This window comes from Oryctolagus cuniculus, chromosome 14, assembly GCF_051225735.1.
Source record: "Oryctolagus cuniculus isolate XC-2025 breed Fujian yellow rabbit chromosome 14, ASM5122573v1, whole genome shotgun sequence".
Classification (NCBI taxonomy): Eukaryota; Metazoa; Chordata; class Mammalia; order Lagomorpha; family Leporidae; genus Oryctolagus; species Oryctolagus cuniculus.
This window is the reverse complement of record NC_142880.1, coordinates 24,852,151-24,874,336: the sequence shown is the minus strand read 5'-3', so window position 1 is coordinate 24,874,336 and position 22,186 is coordinate 24,852,151. Positions and strand designations below refer to the sequence as shown.

The window sequence follows — 22,186 nt, the reverse complement described above, 5'->3', positions numbered from 1 at the left end:
AATGGGACACAGAATAGGTCAATAACGCTAAATTTCTTTTTCTTCCAATTCCATTGGCCTTAGGTTCTGTATCATACCACTAAGAAATAGAAAAGAAAAGTGCTTTCATAAAGTTCTCCAGGATCCCAAATCAGGACAAAAGCTCTAAGAATACGAAGGGCTGTCCTGCTCTGAGCTGATTGAAACCACTGCTTTTAGAAGGTAGTTGCTAGGTCAGGTTAAATGAATGTCACTCTCTCAGCTCCTGCATTCACTTCAGCACTTATTCTGCCTCTCTTTTGCTTGATTTTTCAAAGGTCTTTTGTCTCTAAGGCTCATCCCTACATCCTGCCCTGAAGAAACTTTTTCCGATTTATTGAATTTCTTCAAATTGGATTACTGTAATGTTTCACACAGGCACATTCAAAACACTGGATTTTGTGGTGATACTAATTATGTTGCCTTTTTCCTTTGGGTTCTGAACATTTGAAAAAATAGGTATAGAAGTGAGTTAGGGAGCACAATATCAGCTTTGCTGCTGAAAAAGAAACTACATTAAAAAAAAAAACTGCATTGAAGAGTGCAATGGGAGCTTGAAGATAAATGTGCTTCTTCTTACTGAGTGGAACTTAACAGAGAGGACGCCAAACTTTAGGCTGGGGTCCTGCACACGCAGTGTCATTTCCCTACACGAACCGGTTAACAAAGTTAACCCTTCCATGGAGGATTTTCAGATAATGAGGTGGAGGGAGTGACTAGAAGTTTTCCTCCATGTTCCTTTCTCTGGGGAGTGTAAAAGAAGTCCTCTTTGTTCAAAGGAGAGAAGACAGACAATAGATATCAATTTTCTACCTAGGGTAAACTCTCACCCATACATCTGAAACCTGACTTTGGTACAGTTCAGGTCCACTGGTACGAATTTGTCTGCAAATGAGACTTTGCTAGTTTTAAAATTTGCCTTATAATTTTTTTGCCTTGAGGAGGCAGTTTGGCAGTCGTTAAGATGCTACTTAGGATACCCACAACCAATATTGGAGTGCCTGGTTTAAGTCCTCGCTACTTCTCTTCTGATCCAGATTTCTGCTAATGTGCACCTGAGAGGCAGCAGTGATAGATTAAGTACTTGGGTCCCTGCCACCCATATTGGAGACCTGGGTGGAGTTTCAGCCTCCCTGTTTGGCCTGGCCCAGCCCTAGCTGTTGCAGGCACTGGATTGTAAACCCACAGGTAGAGCTCTCTCCATCTCTCTGCCTTTTAAATAAGAAAATAAATTGATAAAAAATAAAAATGAAAAAGCTTCCTTTAAAACTCAAGTATTATAAATATGTTGTTCTCTGTTATAAAAGTTAGCATAGTATAAGCAAAAATATATTATACACTGAATATAATCAAAACTCTTGATTCAGCTCTCAAAGCTAGAGTACTGGAATCGTGGTTGAGAATGTTAACTAATTTTGTGATTGAAAATAATTAAGCATGCCCCCTTGAAAGAAAATGTAAGTAACAAAACTAATAGCAGGTGAACTTTCTTATAAATGTCTAATTTCATTTATTTCAGATTTAGTAAAAAAAAAATTGAAACTCTATGTCCTCTAGGTGGCAGCAAATGAAATCATTTACAACAGTATTTCTGATAAAATAGAGAGGAAGGGGAGTCCCTATTGCAGTAAGTTGTAGGGGGAGAGCTAAGAATTTATATAGAAGCCACAGTTTGCAAAATGCACTGGCATATTAGACTAAAGAGACCAAACAAATTGCGATTACAGACTGCCTTGATCTTCTAAACTAAAACTCTCAATACCCATTCCTTCAGAATCATGTGTTCGTGTGTTCTAAGACAATCTTACAGATACACTGATGTCACAGTAACTTCCTGTGATGACTGGGGCACAGCTTGACCAGGTTCTCCAAAGCTTCTTGTTCCGGAGGCTGGGTCTCCAGTGTGGCAATGTTGAGGTGGTAGAACCTTTAAAGGGTAGGGCTCAGTAGGAGTTGATTAGGTCATTGAGAGCATCAACCTTGGAAGACACAAGCTATGTTCTGGAAGGACCACAGCTGGTTTCATCGGGAGTGAATTGTTATAAAAAGAGCAAGTCTGGCCCCTGCATCTCTCTGGCTTCCTGTCGTGCATTGAGATTGCTTCTGCAGGTGCCACTACTGTTGCAACGTGATCTGCCACTAGGTCCTTACCAGAGGCCAAATAGTTTTGGGAGGAAGAGGAGGCTTCATCTTGGACTTTCAGCCTCAAAAACCATGAGCTGGGTTAACCACTTTTCGTCATGAAATACTAGGCTCAGGTATGTTGTTATAGTCACTGATGACGGCACTCTTCATACTAGTGTTCTGAAAACGCAGTCATTGGTGATGACAGAGGCACAGATTCTGATGGACCTGTGCTAAGAACACTGTGTGACAAACTCCAGTGCCCAAATCCTTCAGGTACCCTTCTGTAAAACATCCTTGGTATCCATGCTCCCTTGCTGCTATGGAGGTATTCCTAACTGTAGTGGCTAATGCGCTTTATTTAATACATTTTCTTATTGGTTGATAAGCTTGATTTATTATATCAATAAGGCATGTTCCTTTCAAAATATAGTAAAGGATAATCTCCCAAAGTTTCTATATATTGAAATATATTTATTTCAAGTAATGTAAGCAACATGTTATCAACAGTAAAAAAAAAAAGAAAAAGAAAAGAAAAGAAAATCTTTAAATGTGTATAGTGACAAAGACTGTTTCCTTACCTGACTTTAGATAGGCACCTTGCACAAATCTATCTTAGGAAAGATCCTGCAAAGTCATCAGACACTTGATGTCTGGTCACACTTGGTATCTGGTTAAGTTTCCTATCTCCTATAACTGATGAAGAGCTTGGCCAACTTTTAACAGGAATCCTGTTAGGTCAGGTTAGCAAGACTCTCCATATCACTGATGTTTCCTCCCAGAAATTTTCTACCCATTGATGCTCTGCTATGATTTCAATGTTCCATCTAAAACTCTTGTTGAAGTTTAATTGCCCCTGCAATAGTAATGGGAGTTGGAATCTTTAAGATGTGTCTATGTCGTGAGGGCTATGCCTTCATGATGGATGAAGACGACTGTTACAATACTGGGTTAATTATTGTGACAGTGGGTGTTATAAAAATGTGTTTGACTCCCCCAGCTTTTCTTGCTTCTACTTCCTTTTGCTCTCATGGTTTCTTGCATCGTGATGACCTCTGCCATATTATGGCACAGTGTGAGGGTGTTCACTAGATACAGACCTTTGCTTTGGGACTTCTCACCTTCTGGAACTATGAGAAATGAATTTTGTTTCTTTAAAAATTTTCTAGTCTGTAGTATTATGCTACAGCAACAATAAATGGACTAAGATAAGCCCTCATTCTGATCTTTGACTATAAATTGCCACTTGTACTTGTTGTATTCAAAATGAAGCACAATTTCTTTCCCTGTTTGCAACAGTTTTGAACAAAAATCATTTTTAAGTTTATTTATTTGAAAGTCAGAGTTACAGAGAGAGGGGGAGAGAGAAAGAGAGAGAGAGAGAGAGAGCGCCTCTATCTGCCGGTTCACTCCCTAGATGGCGGAAATAACTAAGGCTGGAACAGGCAGAGGTTGGGAGCCAGGAACATCTTCCAGGTCTCCACTCTTACAGGGCTGGAGGGGCCCAAGCTCTTAGGCAATCTTCCACTGTTTTTCCCAGGCTATCAACAGGAGCTGAATTAAAAGTGGAGCAGCTGGAAGTCAAACTTGTACCTATATGGGATGCCAGTCTCATAGGCGGCAGCTTTATTTGTTATGCTACAGTGCTGGCCCCAAAATCTTATTTTAACAAGTGTCAGAATAATTTTTCAGGGCAGGAGTTTGATGCAATGGTTAAGGTGCCACTTGGAGATGCACACGCTAATGGGAGGCAGGAATGAAGTAGTTGGGTCACTACCATCTGTAATGGGAGATTCAGATTGAGTCCTAGTCTCCTGGCTTTGGGCTGACCCAGCTCCAGTTGTTGCAAGCATCTGGGAAATGTACCAGGAAATGGAAGGTCTCTCCCCTCACCCTCCATTTCAAATAAAAAAAATCAAATAAATAATTTGAAAAGAACAATCTCTCTTCAGCAATATATGTTTAATTTTTATTGTTTTACTTGTTCTCAAAAATATAACCTGTACCCTAGCAAAAATTCTAAATGGTTTTAAAATATTTTAAAAGCACATTATCTCTAGCAGAAAGTTTCTAAATGACCTTTTCATCATTTAACTTCTCTTTCAGCAGTATATAACTCCACTTGTTTTCCTGAATGGTCTATGAAGGGTCTTCAAAAAGTTCATTTTGAATATATATTATAAAAAACTATGTACAGATCTCATTTTTTTTTTACCAAAATGAGCTCATCTTTCTATTTTAAATTTTATTCTTTTCTTTTCTTTTTATTTGATAGGTAGAGAGGACAGATGGAGAGAAATCTTCTATCCTTTGGTTCACTCTTCAAATGCCTGTAACAGCTAAGGCTGGGTCAGGCCAAAGTCAGGAGCCTGAAACGCCAGCCCACCGCGGTCCCTGTGTGACTGGCAGCAATGCACAGACTTCTCCCATCATCTGCTGCCTTCCAGGATGCGCGTCATCAGGAAGCTGAATTGTAAGTGGGGAAGCCAGGACTCAAGCAGGCACTCCCAAAGCAGCCTTCTCAAGGGATGGCTTAGCTACTGCACCACATGCTCACTCTACAGAATAAACTTATTTTAATTCCATTTTCCACTAAAGTTTTGAAGTATCCTCGAAGTATCTCCAACTCTAATCCACTCTACCATTTTATGCACTGAAATTCCAGTAAAGAGAAACATGTTTAATTCATCATCACACATTTCCTGATTGTTGGACCTCAGCTCTTCCAGTTTGAGTTCCTTTTTCCCACAAAGATTTCAGTCAGGGAGCCATTTTTGGGTATCTGCATACTATTTCTTTTTTTTTGGTCTAGATACTTCTCTTTCAGAATAGTTTTTGTCACTGAAGCTGTTTCAGGAAGCCTATCATAGGATCAACTCTCTTTCTAAGTGTCTAAAACCTTACCTTATATGTACCTCACAGCACACGTTAATTTGGGATGTTGTGTTTCTTGTAAACATTATTACTTGTTTAAGTTCAAATTCCACCAGCTGGTTAAGGACAATCTCAAGTGTTGCCCTTTCTCTATGACCTTCGGTGATGATGTTTGCTGATATAATTTTATATACTTGATTAATTATTTTAATTGTGGGACACAGTGTGATAATTTGATTCATGTATTCAATGAGTGATGGCCAAATCAGTTTGGTTAGCATTTACATCTTTTTTAACATTAAAAATTTTAGAGTAACAACACCTTCAGGAATCAATGAAGTAAAGTGTGACATTGCCACAAATGTACACGATGTGTTCCAATCAAATCAAAGCAACCACTGTTCTCACTGCCGGTAAATTTCCCCTTCAACTGAGTCAATTTTTCCATACTGAATGGGGACACAACCTGTACAGAGCTACACATGGTAGCTGTTTTCTATAATATAGTGGTTCATGATTCTGATCATTTGAAAAATAATTCCTTAAGTGCCTATTCTGCCAGTATTGGGGCTAGACACTTTTAATCTATTGTTTCTAATCCTCACCCTGATTATCCAAATGGCTAATTATTATCCTCATTTTACCAATGATGAACTTAGGGTCGGAATGAAAGACTTACCCCAAATCAAAGAGTAACTAAGCGGTGGTGCAGGATCCAAAGTCTGTGCTTTATTCTTTACAATGATGCTTCCTTCCTCCCTGCTTCCATTCTTGTTTTCCTCCAAGTGTTAAAAACTATGTAGCATTTCATTTATATAGAGGTTTTCTAATGTCTATAAACTAAAGCAATTGAAAACAAGCCAAAAAAGAAAAGAAAATACAAAATAAAAAAACCTGTAAATCATCAAGAAAAAATAGTATTTATAGCACTGGCATACTTAATATACTTTAGCTTAGAACTTGCAGATCTTATATTTTGTGCAGAATGTATCGTGTTTGACAACATAATTGTGGGAGGGAGCGTATTAGAAACTAATTAAAGCTCACGCTCAATGAGAGAGTGAGCAAGAATCAGTTTTCAGGAAGTTAAGCAAATGAGGACTGCTTACTAAGAGAAAACAGTTTTATATTCTTTAACACAGGTCACTCCTTTAAGCCACATTGTGGTAATTTGCACCATCAAGTTCTCTATTTTACTGACTCACTTTCTAAAATGGCTATATGAACTGCAAAATGAGTAGCTCTTCCTACATATTGAGAAGTTTTAGCTGAAGTAGATATTATGTGGAAAATATATAATAGCATCTCATTAATTGTCTAATTCAATGTAGTTTCTTGAATTATCTTAAGCTCTTGGAACACTAAACTCATCAGGTACTGCTTAGTTGGTAGCTCTATTTCAATGTGTGTATTGAAGTTTCATGGGATAGTAACTTGTAAACTTTGAGAAAACATGCAAAATGATTGCAATATCCATGGTTTTCTAGACCCAAAGACAATTTTTTCACTTTTAATCTTTTCTTTCTTTCTTTTAATATTTATTTATTCATTTAAAAATCAGAATTATAGAGCGAGGAGAGACCTTCCATCTGCTGGTTCACTCCCCAGAGGACCACAACAGGCTGTGGTTGGGCCAGGCTGAAGTCAGTAGCCGGGAGCATCATCTGGGTCTCTCATGTGGGTGGCAGGGGCCTGTGTACTTGGGCCATCTTCTGATGCTTTTTCCAGGACACCAAAGGGAGTTAGATGGGAAGTGGAGCTGCTGGGACTCAAACCGGCACCTGTATGGGATGCTGGCATTGCAGGCGGTGCCACCACGCGGGCCCCCACATGTAGTATTTTCAGAAGTGGAATGTGTTTTGTGACTCTTCACATTTTCTGCAAAATCAGGGATTGATATTTTAGGAAAATATACAAAGATATGTTGATTTTAATTTAGTTGGAGAAAAACTTGGAAACAACTCAGTAGCCATCAGTATGGAAATGATTAAAAAAGTGATCATGATGTCATGCCATGGAACTCTATCAAACATTGTGTTGTCGCATGAAGACGGAAAAAGTGCGATGTTTACTAAGGTTCAGTGTGGAAGGCAAATACCCACTATTTCTTTCTTTTTTTTTTTAAGATTTATTTTATTTATTTGAAAGAGTTCCAGAGAGAGGTAGAGACAGAGAGAGAGAGAGAGGTCTTCCATCCACTGGTTCACTCCCCAGATGGCTGCAACGGCTGGAGCTGCGCTGACCGAAGCCAGGAGCCAGGAGCTTCTTCCGGGTGTCCCATGCAGGTGCAGGGGCCCAAGGACTTGGGCCATCTTCTACTGCTATCCCAGGCCATAGCAGAGAGCTGGATGGGAAGAGGAGCAGCTGGAACTAGAACCGGCATCCATATGGGATACTGACGCTTCAGGCCAGGGCTTTAACCCGCTGCGTCACAGTGCCGGCTCCCCACTATTTCTAAATTACGTAGACTACAATTCTGGTGGCTGGTTCATAGTGTCCTCTACTATGTAGTAAAAATCTCATGACTAAATGTATATCTGAATAAACATATATGATTAAATATATATCTGAGTTAACATATGAGCATATGCTGAACATATGTGAATACATAATATATAAAACACGTAGACAACATATGCATGCTTATATAATAGATATAAATATATATTTCATGTATACATATGTGTAATGCATATACATCTTTAGTAAATATAAACATATGTATATGAACCTGAATAAATGTTTACATTATAAAGATATAATTAAGTCATTTATCCTGGCTTTAAAAAATAAATTTATTATAAAAATAGAAAAAGCAATGATTTGCTAGTCAAATATTTAATGAGGCTACAGTTAAGGAATTAATAAGTAAAAGATGTCATTTCTGTTATTTAACAGATTCTAGCTCTACAATAACTTATAAAGTTAACTTTTGAGAACTAGGAAGGAACTTCTGTAATCATTCTCTCCTTTAGGGCAGTCACCAGTCACCAGTGACTATGAGCATGTGAAATGTGACCAGTCCAAACTGATGTATGCTGCAGATACAAAACACACACTAAATATGTAAGACTTCATAGGAAAGAAAGAATGTAAAATAGCTCACTAATAAAAATTTTAAAATATTGATAATGTGTTAAAATGATAATATTTTGGACATATAGTTGAAATAAAGTGAAATATGTTGTTCAAATTAATTTTACCTGTTTCTTTTTATTTTTAAGATGACTTATAGGAAATTTTAAATTACAGTTGTTCAGCGTTGCTGAGGATGTAGAGAAATGGTGATAAGGGATGTAAATTGGAATAGCCATTTTTGGAAAGCAATAGGGAGGTTCTTCAAAAAATTAAAAATAGAACCAACCGTTTGATCTACCAATTCCACTCTTGGATATATATCCAAAGGAATAAAAATCACAATCTTAAAGAAACACCTTTACTTCCAATGTTCTTGCAGCATTATTCACAATAGCCAAGATATGGAAATAATCAAAGTGTTCATTGATGTATGGATGGGCAAAGAAAATGTTAGATACATTATATATTTATATGTATGTGTATATAGTTTAGCCTCTGAAAGGGAATAGTGCCATTTGTAACTACACAGATGAATCTTCAGGACATTATCTTAAGTAAGAAAAGCCAGTTACAGAAAGTCAAATACTACATGATCTCACCAATACATTTGTAATGTCTTTAGACATTGCAAATGATCTCTGGATGTCTGTGGGTGGGGTGGGGGTGGGAGGGCACCACTGAATTAGAACAAAGCTAAATTCCACTGTCTCCCTGTACTGTTTTTTTTTCCCCCTTGAAGAAAGGACTTAACTTCCCTGAGTCATGAAAAACCAAGAGAAATGTCCATTTCAAGCATGTTGATAGATAGGGAATAGGAACACAACAAACTATAGTTCTCTTCTTTGCTTTCTCTTTGTTTTCATTTTTTGAAAACCAAGAAGTTATCATAGATTCTAGAAATGGAAACATTATACTTAGAAAGCAGTTTACCTTGTAGGATTTTAGTGTGGTAAACAATGAGATAATTCTAAGCCAGAAATAAACCCAAGCAGTAAACACTGGAAGAAAAATTGTGATTATTTTAAAATATTTTAGGCTTTATTTTTAATTAAATTATGTTGTAGTTTAATTATAATATTGACAAGTTTGAAATTTAACAATTTTACAGATTTAGTTCATTTTCATTTGTATTATTACCTCTGATTTTCACAACATACTTGTGAGATATATAAGGCAGAAAGAATCCTCATTTATAAATAAAATAAGGATTTTTTTTTGGGTTCAGAGAACTCAGTTGACTTGTTAAAGATGTTTGGTTACTTATTGTGGCAAGTGGATCTTGTGTTAGGTTTCTAATTCCAAAGGTAGTATCTTCAATTATTTAATAGCTGCCATTTACTAGACTCAATCTATTATTTGAATTTTAGGCTGCATTTGTAGTTGAAGTACAGAGTATCTTTAAAGATTTTACTGTATTTTTATTGCTATATAATTCAACTCAAGATTTGAGGGGGATGAACAGACTGGCTTGTTTTTTTCAAATGCTTCTTTTTAAAAATTTACAAAAATTATACTTAAGTTGCCATTTAGTAAGGGTTATGAAAGAAAGCTACACAGAAACACAGGGTGGACTCTTGCTCAAATTTACAAGGCTCTGTGCAGATTAATGGACAGCTTTCCTCCTTTACAATGAACACGTGCTCTGGATCACAGGGATGAGCTTTAGATCACTAGCTAAGAAGTCTACTCTCTGAACTGAAACCAGTCACTTTCGTAGTAACTAATGCTCTATTTCAGTAGCCCTATCTGATGGTATTCTGTCAAAAATTACCACTTCACTTCCCTAAATAGTCAGACAAGAGTCCTTTGGAATCACATGAGAAATGTTGATAACAGTAATAAGAAAAGTTGAAAAATGTAAATATGCTAAAAAAAGATATCTCAAGTCAAAACTGTATTCCTGGAACAGAAAAGGTTATGAAGGATGGAAAAATACAAGGTTACTTAGTCCTAGAATAAGGACACATGAAAATGTTCTAATGAGTTAACCTCAAAAACTCACCGATCCAAGAAAAAATATTTTGGGTTTAAATGTTAGCTTAACTGGAGAAATTTAGAATTCCCTTTGTGACTCTACTGGAAGGAAGCTCCTTGATCAAAACAACCTGGTTGTTTCAACAGGGTCAAGAAAAGTTGATAGCTCATGGAATGTGCTCAGTCATGGGTCTGAGCTGAATATATAGAGATCACCCCGAATGGTATTTCTGTCAAATGAAAAATGATCCTGCAAAGGTGAAGGAATGGAGAAGGGGAAGGAAGGTAGGAGGAAAGAAGGGAGAAGATATGACGTCCCTGATCAGTCTGGTTCTAAAGGGTAACAGAAACATTTCTATACACTATGAGTATTTTGAAGACAAGTCTTTATGCGAATGTTCAACTACCAACTGAATCTTAGTATTATCTGTAAGGGACAAGAAACATTCCGAAAACTGATATTGCACATGATCCTGAAAGCCAATTTTTGCCCACGTGCTACCTGTTTTCATTTGTGGTTCTTTTAGTCCTCCCTTTCCATTTCATGGTCACTTTCTCTCAACCAATTCTCCAACCAAAATATCTACTTAGTGAAAAGTACAGACAAGCTTCTTTTGAATAGATCTTACTGAATTATTTTAGGAATTTGATATTTCAGGTTATAAGATTCATATTTACTATTGGAAGCATGGGGTCAAGACCACAAGAAGAAAGGAAGTTTGAAGGATCCTATGGTTCATCATTAAATGCTTTCTTGAGGCTCTCCCTCCCCTCTTTGTCAACAAGAGTCTTTGCAGTCTTACCCTGTTTCAAAGTGACCTGTAGAGGCTGCATCATCCACATCTGTGGTTCTCAAACTTGTCAGCACACTGGAAACGGTGAGACATTTTTGAAAGAAATCATTCCTGAGTCTAACACTCAGGAGATTCTGAAACAATGGACCTGGATATTCAAACCTTTATCTTTCTCAAATATTTCTAATATGAAGTCAAGGCTAAGTATTTCTGGTACAGCCAGTGATCTGAAGGCAAATGTAGAAGTGAGGGCAATTTTCTGAGGCTCGTGATGTTATAACCAATTATAAGTGAACAAAATATTGAGTCCTTTGCTAACACTATTCAAAAATAACTCTTCAGATACAGGACTTAGAGCAAGGAGTAATGGTCTGGATAAACCAACCTGGGAGTCAATGTTTCACCAACAATGCTTGTCAAGGAGCTCCCAGTTAGAACTCCGTTTGCACAGGCTTTGGTTTGAACTACTAACCACTTTTAAACTAGCATTGATCATTGATCTTTCTTAGTGATTTTTAGTTAAATTCTGCTGTCAGAGATCACATTTGATATGATGCTAACATTTTAAATTTGGTTGATATTTAAGTATGACTGAGAATATGGCCTAGCCAAAACATAATTTATAGTCTCCTGTTGTTGGGTAGAATATATAAAAATGTCAATAGGTCAAGTTGGTTGACACTCCTGTTCAAGTTTTCTACGTCCTTGTGATTTTTGAGTATTGGTTTACCAATTCCTGGGAAAGAGGTTAAAATTGCCACCTACATCTGTGGATTTGCCTGCAAGCATTTTTCTTTTAGTTCTATCAGTTTTTGGTTTATGCATTTTTCAGCTGTGTTACTACAGGAATACTCTTTTTGGATCATTTTCTTTTCATGTGGAATGCTTTTGTACTCAGATTAACATTCTTGTACATATGTATGCCCATGAATTTGCTCTTTTTGTATCCATCTAACAATATTTTAAAAATTCATTTATTTACTTGAAAGACAAAAATACGCATGTGCACACACACACACACACAGATCTCCCATTTGATGGTTTACTCCCTAGCTGCCTACAACAGCCAAAACTGCATCAAGGAGAAGCCAGGAACTGAGAATTCAAAGCAGTTCTCCCACATGGGTGGTAGGGACTCAACTACTTGTGCCATCACCTGCTGCCTCCCAGTGTATGCTTTAGAAGGAAGCTGGAGTCTTGAGAAAAGCCAAAACTTGCACCCAGGTACTCCAAAATGGGATGTAGCGATCTTAATATGGAATCTTAACCACTATGCCAAATATCAGCCTGAATCTTTGCTTTTTTGATGGAGTGTTTAGACCATTTACTTAAAATTTTTTAAAGATTTATTTATTTATTTTGAAAGTCAGAGTTACACACATACACACATACACACACACAGAGAGAGAGAGAGAGAGAGAGAGAGGTCTTCCATCTGCTGGTTCACTCCCCAGATGACCGCAATGGCCAGAGCAGGGCCGATGGGAAGCCTGGAGCTGGGAGTTTCTTCCGGGTCTCCCACGTGGGTGCAGGGGCCCAAGGACTGACCTATGGCACTTCCATTTGCGCTGGTCTGGCACTCTCTGGGTTCGCAGCCATCAGAGAGGACTTCCTGCATCCCCCTCCCCCGCCCTGCCCCGGAAGGAGGAGATAGCAGTGGACGTTCTCCCAGGGCAACGGAGCAACGTCCTGGTGCGGGCTCGGGGTGCAGGTACCCGTTGTGGCCCAACCCTGCGAAGCCCACGTCCCGTGGTCTTGGAGTCGCCGCTGGTGGTGGAAGGCCAGGGGCCCTGATCCCCCTGGTTGGTGCCATGCCTGGGGCCAGGAAAGGATCGGTAACTCATGTGGAGCCCAAGGCCTTGGCAGGTCGCGCCAAGGCTGAGGGCGCCAGGGAGACCCCAAAGCCCCGGAAGAAACCTCCCTACCTGTTCCCACTCAGCGTGATGAGGTTGGGCAATATCGAAATTAGAGAAAGAGAGCGGCCCCCTGCTCCCGAGACGCTCTCAGAGCCAGAACAGAGCCAGGAGGAGGGCTCCTGCGGACTGGGCTGTGTCAGTTTCCCGTGCTGTCAGCGTTTGAATGACATTCGCTGCTTCATGGTTATCTACTTCATCCTGGCCTCCTCTCAAGGTGGGCCCGAGGGGCAGGGGCCTCCTGGGGAGGGCAGGGGGGAGGCAGCGCCCAGAGGTAGGATGGGCCAGGACGCCCTGCGGTGGCTCCAGCAGGAGGTTTGGGGTCTCTGTTCTCAAGCTGTGGGTGGGATAGAGAAGCAGTTGACCCCTGGCACCTTCAGGTAGGTCTCCTGTGGTTGCAGCCCCTCCTGGGCCACCCCAGTGACACGTTGTTGGGGGGGAAGGGGCCAGGTCTGTGGATGGGTGGGCTAGGTTGAGGGACTGTTGAGTTATTTAAAGGCTGCACGTGATAAGAACCATGTGAGAAGAACAAAGTAATTGTCATTTATTTATCTTGGGATGCTCCAAGAAAATTCTCCGAGGGAGATATGATTGAATTAAATCGTGATAGTTGGGTGGGGCTCTGATGGCCAGGGACTTTGGGAATAAGGAAATGAGAAGGGGCCTGCACGCTTTGTTTCTGAATCCTAAATAACAAGATTGGCTGCCTAATGATTTCTTAGCATCAACACAGGATAAATAGTATTTCTGTTATTTACTGCCTCTTCCCAGGCCCTGATGGAGTGACCAGGGCAGAGAAACAGTCAATAAATACGTATTCCAAACAAGGCAAAGCAAAAATACACATTGAGTGCATAAAAGAGTAAGAAAAGGAGGAAAAGACGCATTGTGGCTCCATTTGAAGAGGAGCCTGAGAACTCTGAGAAGCTCCCCAGGGGACCCTCCCCAGCCTGCTGGGTGGGAGAAAGAGCTGCAAGCATTATCTCACTTAATGCACTCCCATTTTTCAGTGGGCAGTGAACAGCAGATTTCTGAGCCAGCAGTTGATATTGAATGGGTTTTGCACCATCACTTAACCTGATTATATACAGGCCATTAGCTCAGTTTGGGCATCATACTGAGACTTCCATTCATAAAAACGGTATGTCTCTGTATTTATCTATTTATCAGCTTGTCTCTTTCTTTCCTTTCCTCCTTTTCTTTCTCCCCTTTGCTTTACATAAATATTATCTATCTACCATAAAAATTCAGCCTTTCAAAAATGATACAATTGAATTTTAGTAAATAAATACAGATGTGCAACCATCAGTGCAGTGGCGCTTTAGTCTTTCTATCTGTACTCCTTTGCAGTCTGTTCCAGCTTCCACCTCTCACCTGAGGTAGCAAGAGACCTGCTCACCTGCATTTTCTAGAAATTGATATACATGGATTCATAGACTGTCTAGTCTTCTGTGTCTGCCTTCTTTTGATAGCTTGGTGCTTTTGAGATTCAGCAACTTTGTGTGTATTAACAGGTTGTTCTGTGTTAGTGGCATCCCACTGTATGGAATTGGCACACTTTATCCACTGAGTACTTGCCTGGATATCTGGGTTGCCTCCCGCTTTTTGGCTAGAGTAAATAAAATGGCATGATGTGGAATAGGGAATACAAAGATTTGGGAAGACAGGGATGTTGACTAGACATACTAATGTTACTTGCATAATCTCTCTCATCTCTTTTCCAGTTATATTCCACAAAAAAGCCAAGAAAATATTCCCTTCTCTAAGGCACTGGGAGGTGCATTTATTAGAACAGGATTTGCATCTTTGGAAAGCTTTGTTAGGCCAGGTGAGATTGTAAGGGATACTGTCATTGAGACGGGTTCTCAGATTCAGTGGAGTAGCAGTAACGGTTTTTTGTTTTAAAGGCTATTTTTCCTGGTATTAATAAAGTCACTGCAGTCTTATTTTAATTACTGCTTCCCCAGCTTATTGTTCCATTGTCCTTTCTACATGGCTAGTCTATTTGTGGTGTGTTTCATTATTTCCCTCTGATTTGTGTTCTTCTCTCCTTCGTTCTAAACACTTTGAGATTATTTTTCTCTTAAATGTCTATCTTAAGAAGGCAACTTGGACTATTAATTTTATAACATTCTTGTTAATTTTATAACATTCTTGTTTCTAGTTTGTCTGAGAGCTGTGGGTTATTGTTAAGCTGTTTAGCATTCTTATTTCTAATATTGGCTCAAAGTTGTAATTTGCTGTGCAAGTACAGTTCTAGCAGTATTATAAAATTTTTAATAATTCTGTGTTTTTATTTGATCATTCATTTCACTTACCTATGAGCAATAATCAATGACAAATTTTGCTGCTGTTAGTTCAAACCAACAGTTATTGATTAGGTCAATAAATAATAAGAAAAAAATTCTTGTATTCAATATTTATTTTATTTAATTGAGTTATAGTGAGAGATGGAGAGACAGAGAGAGAGAAAAAGAGAAAGAGAGGTCTTCCATCTGCTGGTTCACTCCCCCAAATGACCACAATGGCCAAGACTGGGTCAGGCCAAAGCCAGGAGCCAAGAACTTCTTCCTTGTCTCTTGAGTAGGTGTCAGAGCCCAAGCATCTGGGCTGTCTTCTGCTGCTTTCCCACATACTTTAGCAGAGAGCTGGATAGTAAATGAAGCAGCTGGACTCCAACTGGCACCCATATGGGATGCCAACACTGCAGGCAGTGGCTTTACCTGCTATGCCACAATGGTGGCTCCTACTTTTTCTTTTCTTTTTTTTAAGAAAACTTTTACTTAAAAAATACAAATTTTGATAGTACAACTTTTGGATTATAGCGGTTTTCCCCCCATAATCACCCTCCCACCCGCAAAGCATCCCATATCCTACTCCCTCTCCCATCCCATTCTTCATTAAGATTCATTTTTAATTATCTTTATATATAGAATATCAACTTAGTATAAACTAAATAAAGATTTAAACAGTTTGCACCTACACAGTCACACAAGATATAAAGAACTGTTTTAAGACTATTTTACCATTAATTCTCATAATACAACACTTCAAGGACACATATCCTACATGAGGAGTTAAGTGCACAGTGACTCCTGTTGTTGATTTAACAATTGACACTCTTATTTATGACATCAGTGATCACCCGAGGCTCTTGTCATGAGCTGCCAAGGCTATGGGGCTCCTACGTTTTCTTTACTTAATTTTTCTCTAACATTCTTCCTTTCTTTATGTGCATATGATTGTGTGACTTACATTATTTTCTCCTTTTTTCTGAAGAAATTCTTTTGACTTTTCTTAATTGGCAGATCTGCTTGTTATAATTTCCCCAATTTCTGTTTGAAAAGATCTGTATTTTCCTATCTCTTTGAAAGATAATTTCCTTGGATGGTGAAATCTAGCTTGATTTCTTCTTCTTTTAATGCTTTAATATTTTACCCCAGTCTTTTTCTGCTTGCATGATTTATCTGATTCTTATCCTTGATCTTTGACAGATGATGAGCAATTCTTCCCCCCCCCCCCCTTTGGCTTATTTCAAGCCTTTCTCACTGTCTTTGATTTTTTTTTTTTTTTTTGACAGGCAGAGTGGACAGTGAGAGAGACAGAGAGAAAGGTCTTCCCTTTGCCGTTGGTTCACCCTCCAATGGCCGCCGCGGCAGGCGCGCTGCGGCCGGCGCACCACGCTGATCCGAAGGCAGGAGCCAGGTGCTTCTCCTGGTCTCCCATGGAGTGCAGGACCCAAGCACCTGGGCCATCCTCCACTGCACTCTCTGGCCACAGCAGAGGGCTGGCCTGGAAGAGGGGCAACCGGGACAGAATCCGGCGCCCCGACCGGGACTAGAACTCAGGGTGCCGGCGCCGCAGGCGGAGGATTAGCCTATTGAGCCACAGTGCTGGCTTCTCACTGTCTTTGATTTTACACAGTTGTAGTATGATATGTCTGGATAAAATATTCTGCACTTTTAGTAGTGTGATTTGCCTGGGTGTAAATGTTATGGTGGTTTTTTTTTTTTTTTTTTTTTTTTGACATGCAGAGTTAGACAGTGAGAGAGAGAGACAGAGAGAAAGGTCATCCTTCCATTGGTTCACCCCCAAAATGGCTGCTATGGCCAGCATGCTGCTGCGCCTATCCGAAGGCAGGAGCCAGCTGCTTCCTCCTGGTCTCCCATGCAGGTGCAGGGCCCAAGCACTTGAGGCATCTTCCATTGCCTTCCCAGGCCACAACAGAGAGCGGGACTGGAAGAGGAGCAACTGGGACAGAATCCGGCACCCCAACTGGGACTAGAACTCTGGGTGCTGGTGCTGCAGGTGGAGGATTAGCCAAGTGAGCCGTGGCGCCGGCCCTATGGTGTTTTAACTTTCTGCAATTCTAGGGTCATGTGCCTGCGTGTAAATGTTCTGCAGTGTGAGGATGATCTGCCTAAGTGTAGATGTGAGGACTTACTCTCCTTTGGCTTCTTCCTCTGAGCTGCCTCAGTCTGTGCTTTGATATCTTTCATTGGTTTTGAGAAATTGTCAGCCATTTTTTAAAAGATTTATTTATCAGGGAGAGGGAGAGGGAGAAGGAGGAGAGGGAGAGAGAGAGGGAGCTCTCTAGATCCTGTCCACATACAGTGTTAATGAAACTTTACCTTCAGGGAAAGTTCCCTGATCAACAAAAGTTGTCACTCCCCCTCTTCATGGAGGAACAACACTAAACCCTGCGCTGTTCTTTTATCTGCTCAGCCCTTCCCGGGTTTGCTGCTGGTTCTTCCCGGTTGGCTACCATCCCTTCCACCTCTGTGGAAGGGCGGTTCCCCCTGCCACTTTCCCCACTTCCACGGGGGAGCGGCACACCGCCGGCCGGCTCTCTCGGGGGCTGCACAGGTGTTCCTTCAGATAGATGTTCCTGGTGCGTGTTGTCTCTCTCCTCCTTTATAGTCCTCTTCCACCAATCCCAACTCTGCTACCCACACACCGAGTACGCTGCTCTCCTCCAATCAGGAGCAGGTCCTGCAGCTTGTTGGTTGAACTGGAGGCAGCTGTGTAGAAGCTGTTTCCTCCTCTCCCAGCGCCATATTGTGGGAGAGCAGATGCATAGAATAAGTCTTAATTCCAGTAACTTAGTCTAGTCCGAGTTGCTCCCAGTTGCTCCCCACAAAAAGTGATCTGGATCAAGTGTCTAAAATTAACTCCTCCCCATACTGAGTGGGCGAGCAAGTGTTTGGTGCTGCTGTTCTGCTACTCACTTGGTACGCTCACCAGATTTGTCATGGCCCATGCTTCAGCATGCAAGATTCATGGTCACCAGGATGCCTGTTGGCAACGTTTCTATGTGCAATAGATCCTGAAAAATCAAGTTAGAGTCTAAGAGAATAGTCTAAGCATTCTTGCAGCCATGGCATTTTCATTTATTGGATAGTGTATATTATCATTATTTATTAATTTTATTGTTTGACCTTGCTGTTTTATGTTCCGATAAACCCCTTTAACACAGTGACCTCAAATGTAGCACATGGCATACTTAGGAAAATTGAAGACTTGCACATTGTTAACATTTACTATTTATCAAAGAGCCGTAGTGATATGACTGACCACATGAAAATGGTTCAGTGGAAGTCCTTGGCTTGTAGCGACAAAGGAGCTATAAACATTGCCTATAATAAAGTTATAATTTCTAAATAATAAAGTTCTTATTGAAGGCAGGACTTTAGGGAATGAAATAGCTGCTACAATAGACTCCTATAGTGGAAACTTGAACTTTACAAAGATCCTGGGGCTTGCCCGACTGCTTCTGCCTGCTTGACAGAATGATGAGAAGTCTAGGTCATGGTTAGCAAGCTTCTGAGCTTCTTTCAGGGTTCTCTAAGGCTCTCATCATATTTATCCACATGCTGTTTATTTTGATAGTACTAACCCATATTCACAGATTCCAGAGTTACAATATTAGTTGAATTCATAGGCATATTAGATCCCTTATGTCAAACTTGGGGCACTGATTTTAGAGCTAAAGGGATTTAGGCAGAATTTGGTGAATCTGAGGATTGGAACCTCCAATTCCTTAACCTCTACTTCTAGTAGGAACAACTATTTCTCTTTTATTTGAAGAGAAGATAATATCTTGATCAAAGACACTGAATTGACCTCCTGAGCCTCCCTATCACCCCTTACCGTTTCCAGACTCTATTAGAGTTAGAGCCAGCATCCCCAGAAAGTCTGTCCTAGGAGGATACATCATGCCCTTCGGTGATGTTTCTTGGGAACAACTGGTTTGTTGCACAGTAGAGTGAATTGGGATCTATGCATGTGAGTTGGGATCAAGGGTCATGTAGAGTTACCTCTTCTAAAATGAAGGAAAAGTTTCTTCACTTGCAAAGCCCATTATTAACAAAGAGACACAGTTTTTTGGTGGGCCTGTTTATATTTTGAAGGTAGAAGTATGATATGATAATATTATAGTTCCATACAGGAGCAGTCCTGAAAGTAGAGGAAAAAGGAGACCCTCTCAATGGATAAAACACTGAATAGTACATTGGAGTGTCCATGTTGCCTAGATACCATTTCGATCATTACCTGATGGTTTGACTGTTTGTGGCTTGGAAGGCCAGATCATGTTATGTCTTTCTAGATGGGGTGAGTTATCACCCAAAGAAATCCATTGCTGAGGAGGCTCTCAATGATGAGGTCCTGCTGCTTTCCCTAGACATTTTTTCTCTTGTTTAATGGCCTCTTTTTCTTAGGGACAACTACATAGAAGATGGAGGTTCACAATAGCTGAATGCATGGCCTTACCTTCATCAGAGCTGGCTGATTGCACTCCTGAGCGGCTGCTTTGCAGCCAGGAAAAGTCAATGCAATTTAGGAAATGGCCCTATTTTTCGGTGAAACAAATCAGTTACCTGGAGATGGTTTGATTATGGATTTTTGCCTCTGCTATGGAATGAGCAATAATATCACTTCAGAGAAATACATACTTACTTTGGATATAGGTACTCCTTTTTTTCATCATATTTCTGCCAGCACTACCATAATCGGACTTGATGAATGCCTTATCCACCATCATGATCACATTTACCATCGCATTACTACTAATCAAGGAACTGATTTTATAGCAAAAGAAGTATAGCCAGGGAATCATGTTAATAGAATTTACTGATCTTACTTCATATCTCAATAACCAAAAACTCTTAGCTTTATTGATAATTATAATGGCCTATGGGAGACTCAGCTAAGATCCCAAGTAGTAGACAATGATCAACAATATTTTGGGGCTGTCATATAGGATTAGGGATCTACTTTGAGATAGCAACATATATGTATGTTAGCTGGGATCAAGGGGAAAAGATGGGGTGAGTAATGGAAGAAGGAAGTTCTAAATATCGACTGTGATCTAACAACCATTTTGAGAAATACAATTTGTAGCAGCTATGGATTTTTCTCTTACCTATTTATGTGTACATAGGTAAACATATAAATGTATTTGTTGTGTGTATATGTGTTTATGCATGTATATACAGTCATACACTGCACAAAGATGTTTGGTCAATGATAGAATGCATGTGATAGTTGTCTCAGCAAAATTACATTGTCTAGTGGTGCCATAGCAATATTAGTATACTCTATGATGGTTGCACAAAGATGAAATCACCTGATGTTGCATTTCCTAGTCATTAAGCAATGTATGATTGTGTTCTAATTCTTTATTTTATCTCTGCCTATTTCATTTTTCCATTCATATTTTACATAAGGTAGGTAGGTTTGTAAATTTGTTTCTGTGTTACTGAGGATTCCTGAATTAGAAGGAAGAACTAATATCTCCCAACCTAGAGATGGACAGTGACTGACAGAAATTATTTCTTGCCTGTATTATTCTCCTTGACCCCATCCAAAGTGAGAGTTGAAGAAAATTCTTTCCCTGGTGCAGTCAAGTTTCAACCTCTTGTTTTCTGCTGCTATTGTTCTGTTAAGTGAGTTTAGGTTACAATTATGGCTTGTGATTTTTCTGGCAATTCAACCTCTAAGAAATATAATCAGGCTGTGATAATGTTTGCTTAATAACTTGCAGTTACTTTTAGTTTCTAGGTTAAGGAGAATCTATTCCAGTTGGTGGAAGCTTTGTCAACCTTAGCCTAAAGTGGATATAGTGACTGACTGGGCTATGTCTCTTGTTTTGGGGAAAGAGTGGTAGCATGTTTGCAAACATCAGTTGGAAGCATATTTATCTAGTTTGAAAGTTGACGTGGGATGAAAGGAGAAAATAGTACTTTCAAGGATGAAGTGTACAAGTTATTTGTCTGTTGGCTGTAACCTCCATAGCCTCCTTCTTGACTTGCTCTTATTTGTAAGGGGAGCAGCAGGCTACAAAGCTTGTTTTTCTTATTTCCATGACCACTGAACTCCTGTTGGCTTTCACGTACGGGTTACTAATGAGAGACTGTGGTAGATTTGAAAAGGGGCAGAGGGAAGCCTCTTTCCTTCCCTCCCCCTTTTCTGGTGGTTATTCCTGGCAGCAGAAGCAATGTAGGTACTTCCATCAGTAGCACTGTGCTCACGGGGTCTGGCTGTAGCAGTAGAAGCAACTGGTGGTTGTGAGCCGGCTGTCACAGCATTAGGGAGCATCAGGGCCCCAGGATTCCTACAAAAAGAGGTAGTGACTACCCTGTCAACAATAGCAGCAGCCCATGCTACAGTAACTATGGTTACATAGATGATATGAATTTTGAATAGTGGCTGGTGCCGCGGCTCACTAGGCTAATCCTCTGCCTGTGGCGCCAGCACCCCGGGTTCTAGTCCTGGTTGGGGTGCCGGTTCTGTCCTGGTTGCTCCTCTTCCAGTCCAGCTCTCTGCTGTGGCCTGGGAAGGCAGTGGAGGATGACCCAAGTGCTTGGGCCCTGCACCCACATGGGAGACCAGGAGGAAGCACCTGGCTCCTGGCTTCGGATCGGCGCAGCGCGCTGGCCATAGCGGCCATTTTGGGGGTGAACCAATGGAAGGACGACCTTTCTCTCTGTCTCTCTCTCACTGTCTAACTCTGCCTGTGGGGAAAAAAAAAAAGAAAAAAAATAATGAATTTTGACTAGTAACCACTTTTCCTTTTCATTCTGGAGATCAATTTAATTTTTTTTCAAACACTTAGTCTGGCTATTTTTCTACTGTTTGGGTGCCGAGTGATAGAAATGCACATAGTATGGCGCCATTTATTTAATATTAAAGAAAAGGAAAAAGGTATCTCTACTGTTTGAGGGGGTGTATATTGTGATGAAAATGTTAAAAATAAAAATGGAAAATTTCAAATACAGGATACTGGTTACAGAAGGGAAAGAAAAGAATGTGTTGGACCTCAACTATTTTGATATTTTATTTTCTATTCTAGATGACATATAAACAAAAATTCAATGTATCATTTACTAATTTTTAATAATTAAAATATAT

General features: G+C 40.0%; 1 protein-coding gene across 1 annotated transcript in view; it reads left to right on the top strand.

Moving 5' to 3' along the window:
- Positions 1–12,412: 12,412 nt before the first annotated feature.
- LOC100357744 (solute carrier organic anion transporter family member 6A1) overlaps positions 12,413–22,186 on the top strand; it is a 142,525-nt gene continuing 132,751 nt past the window's right edge. The window contains exon 1 of the mRNA XM_089313354.1: positions 12,413–12,992. Coding sequence (XP_089169480.1) covers positions 12,413–12,992 — 580 coding nt within the window. The remainder of the gene's footprint in view (positions 12,993–22,186) is intronic.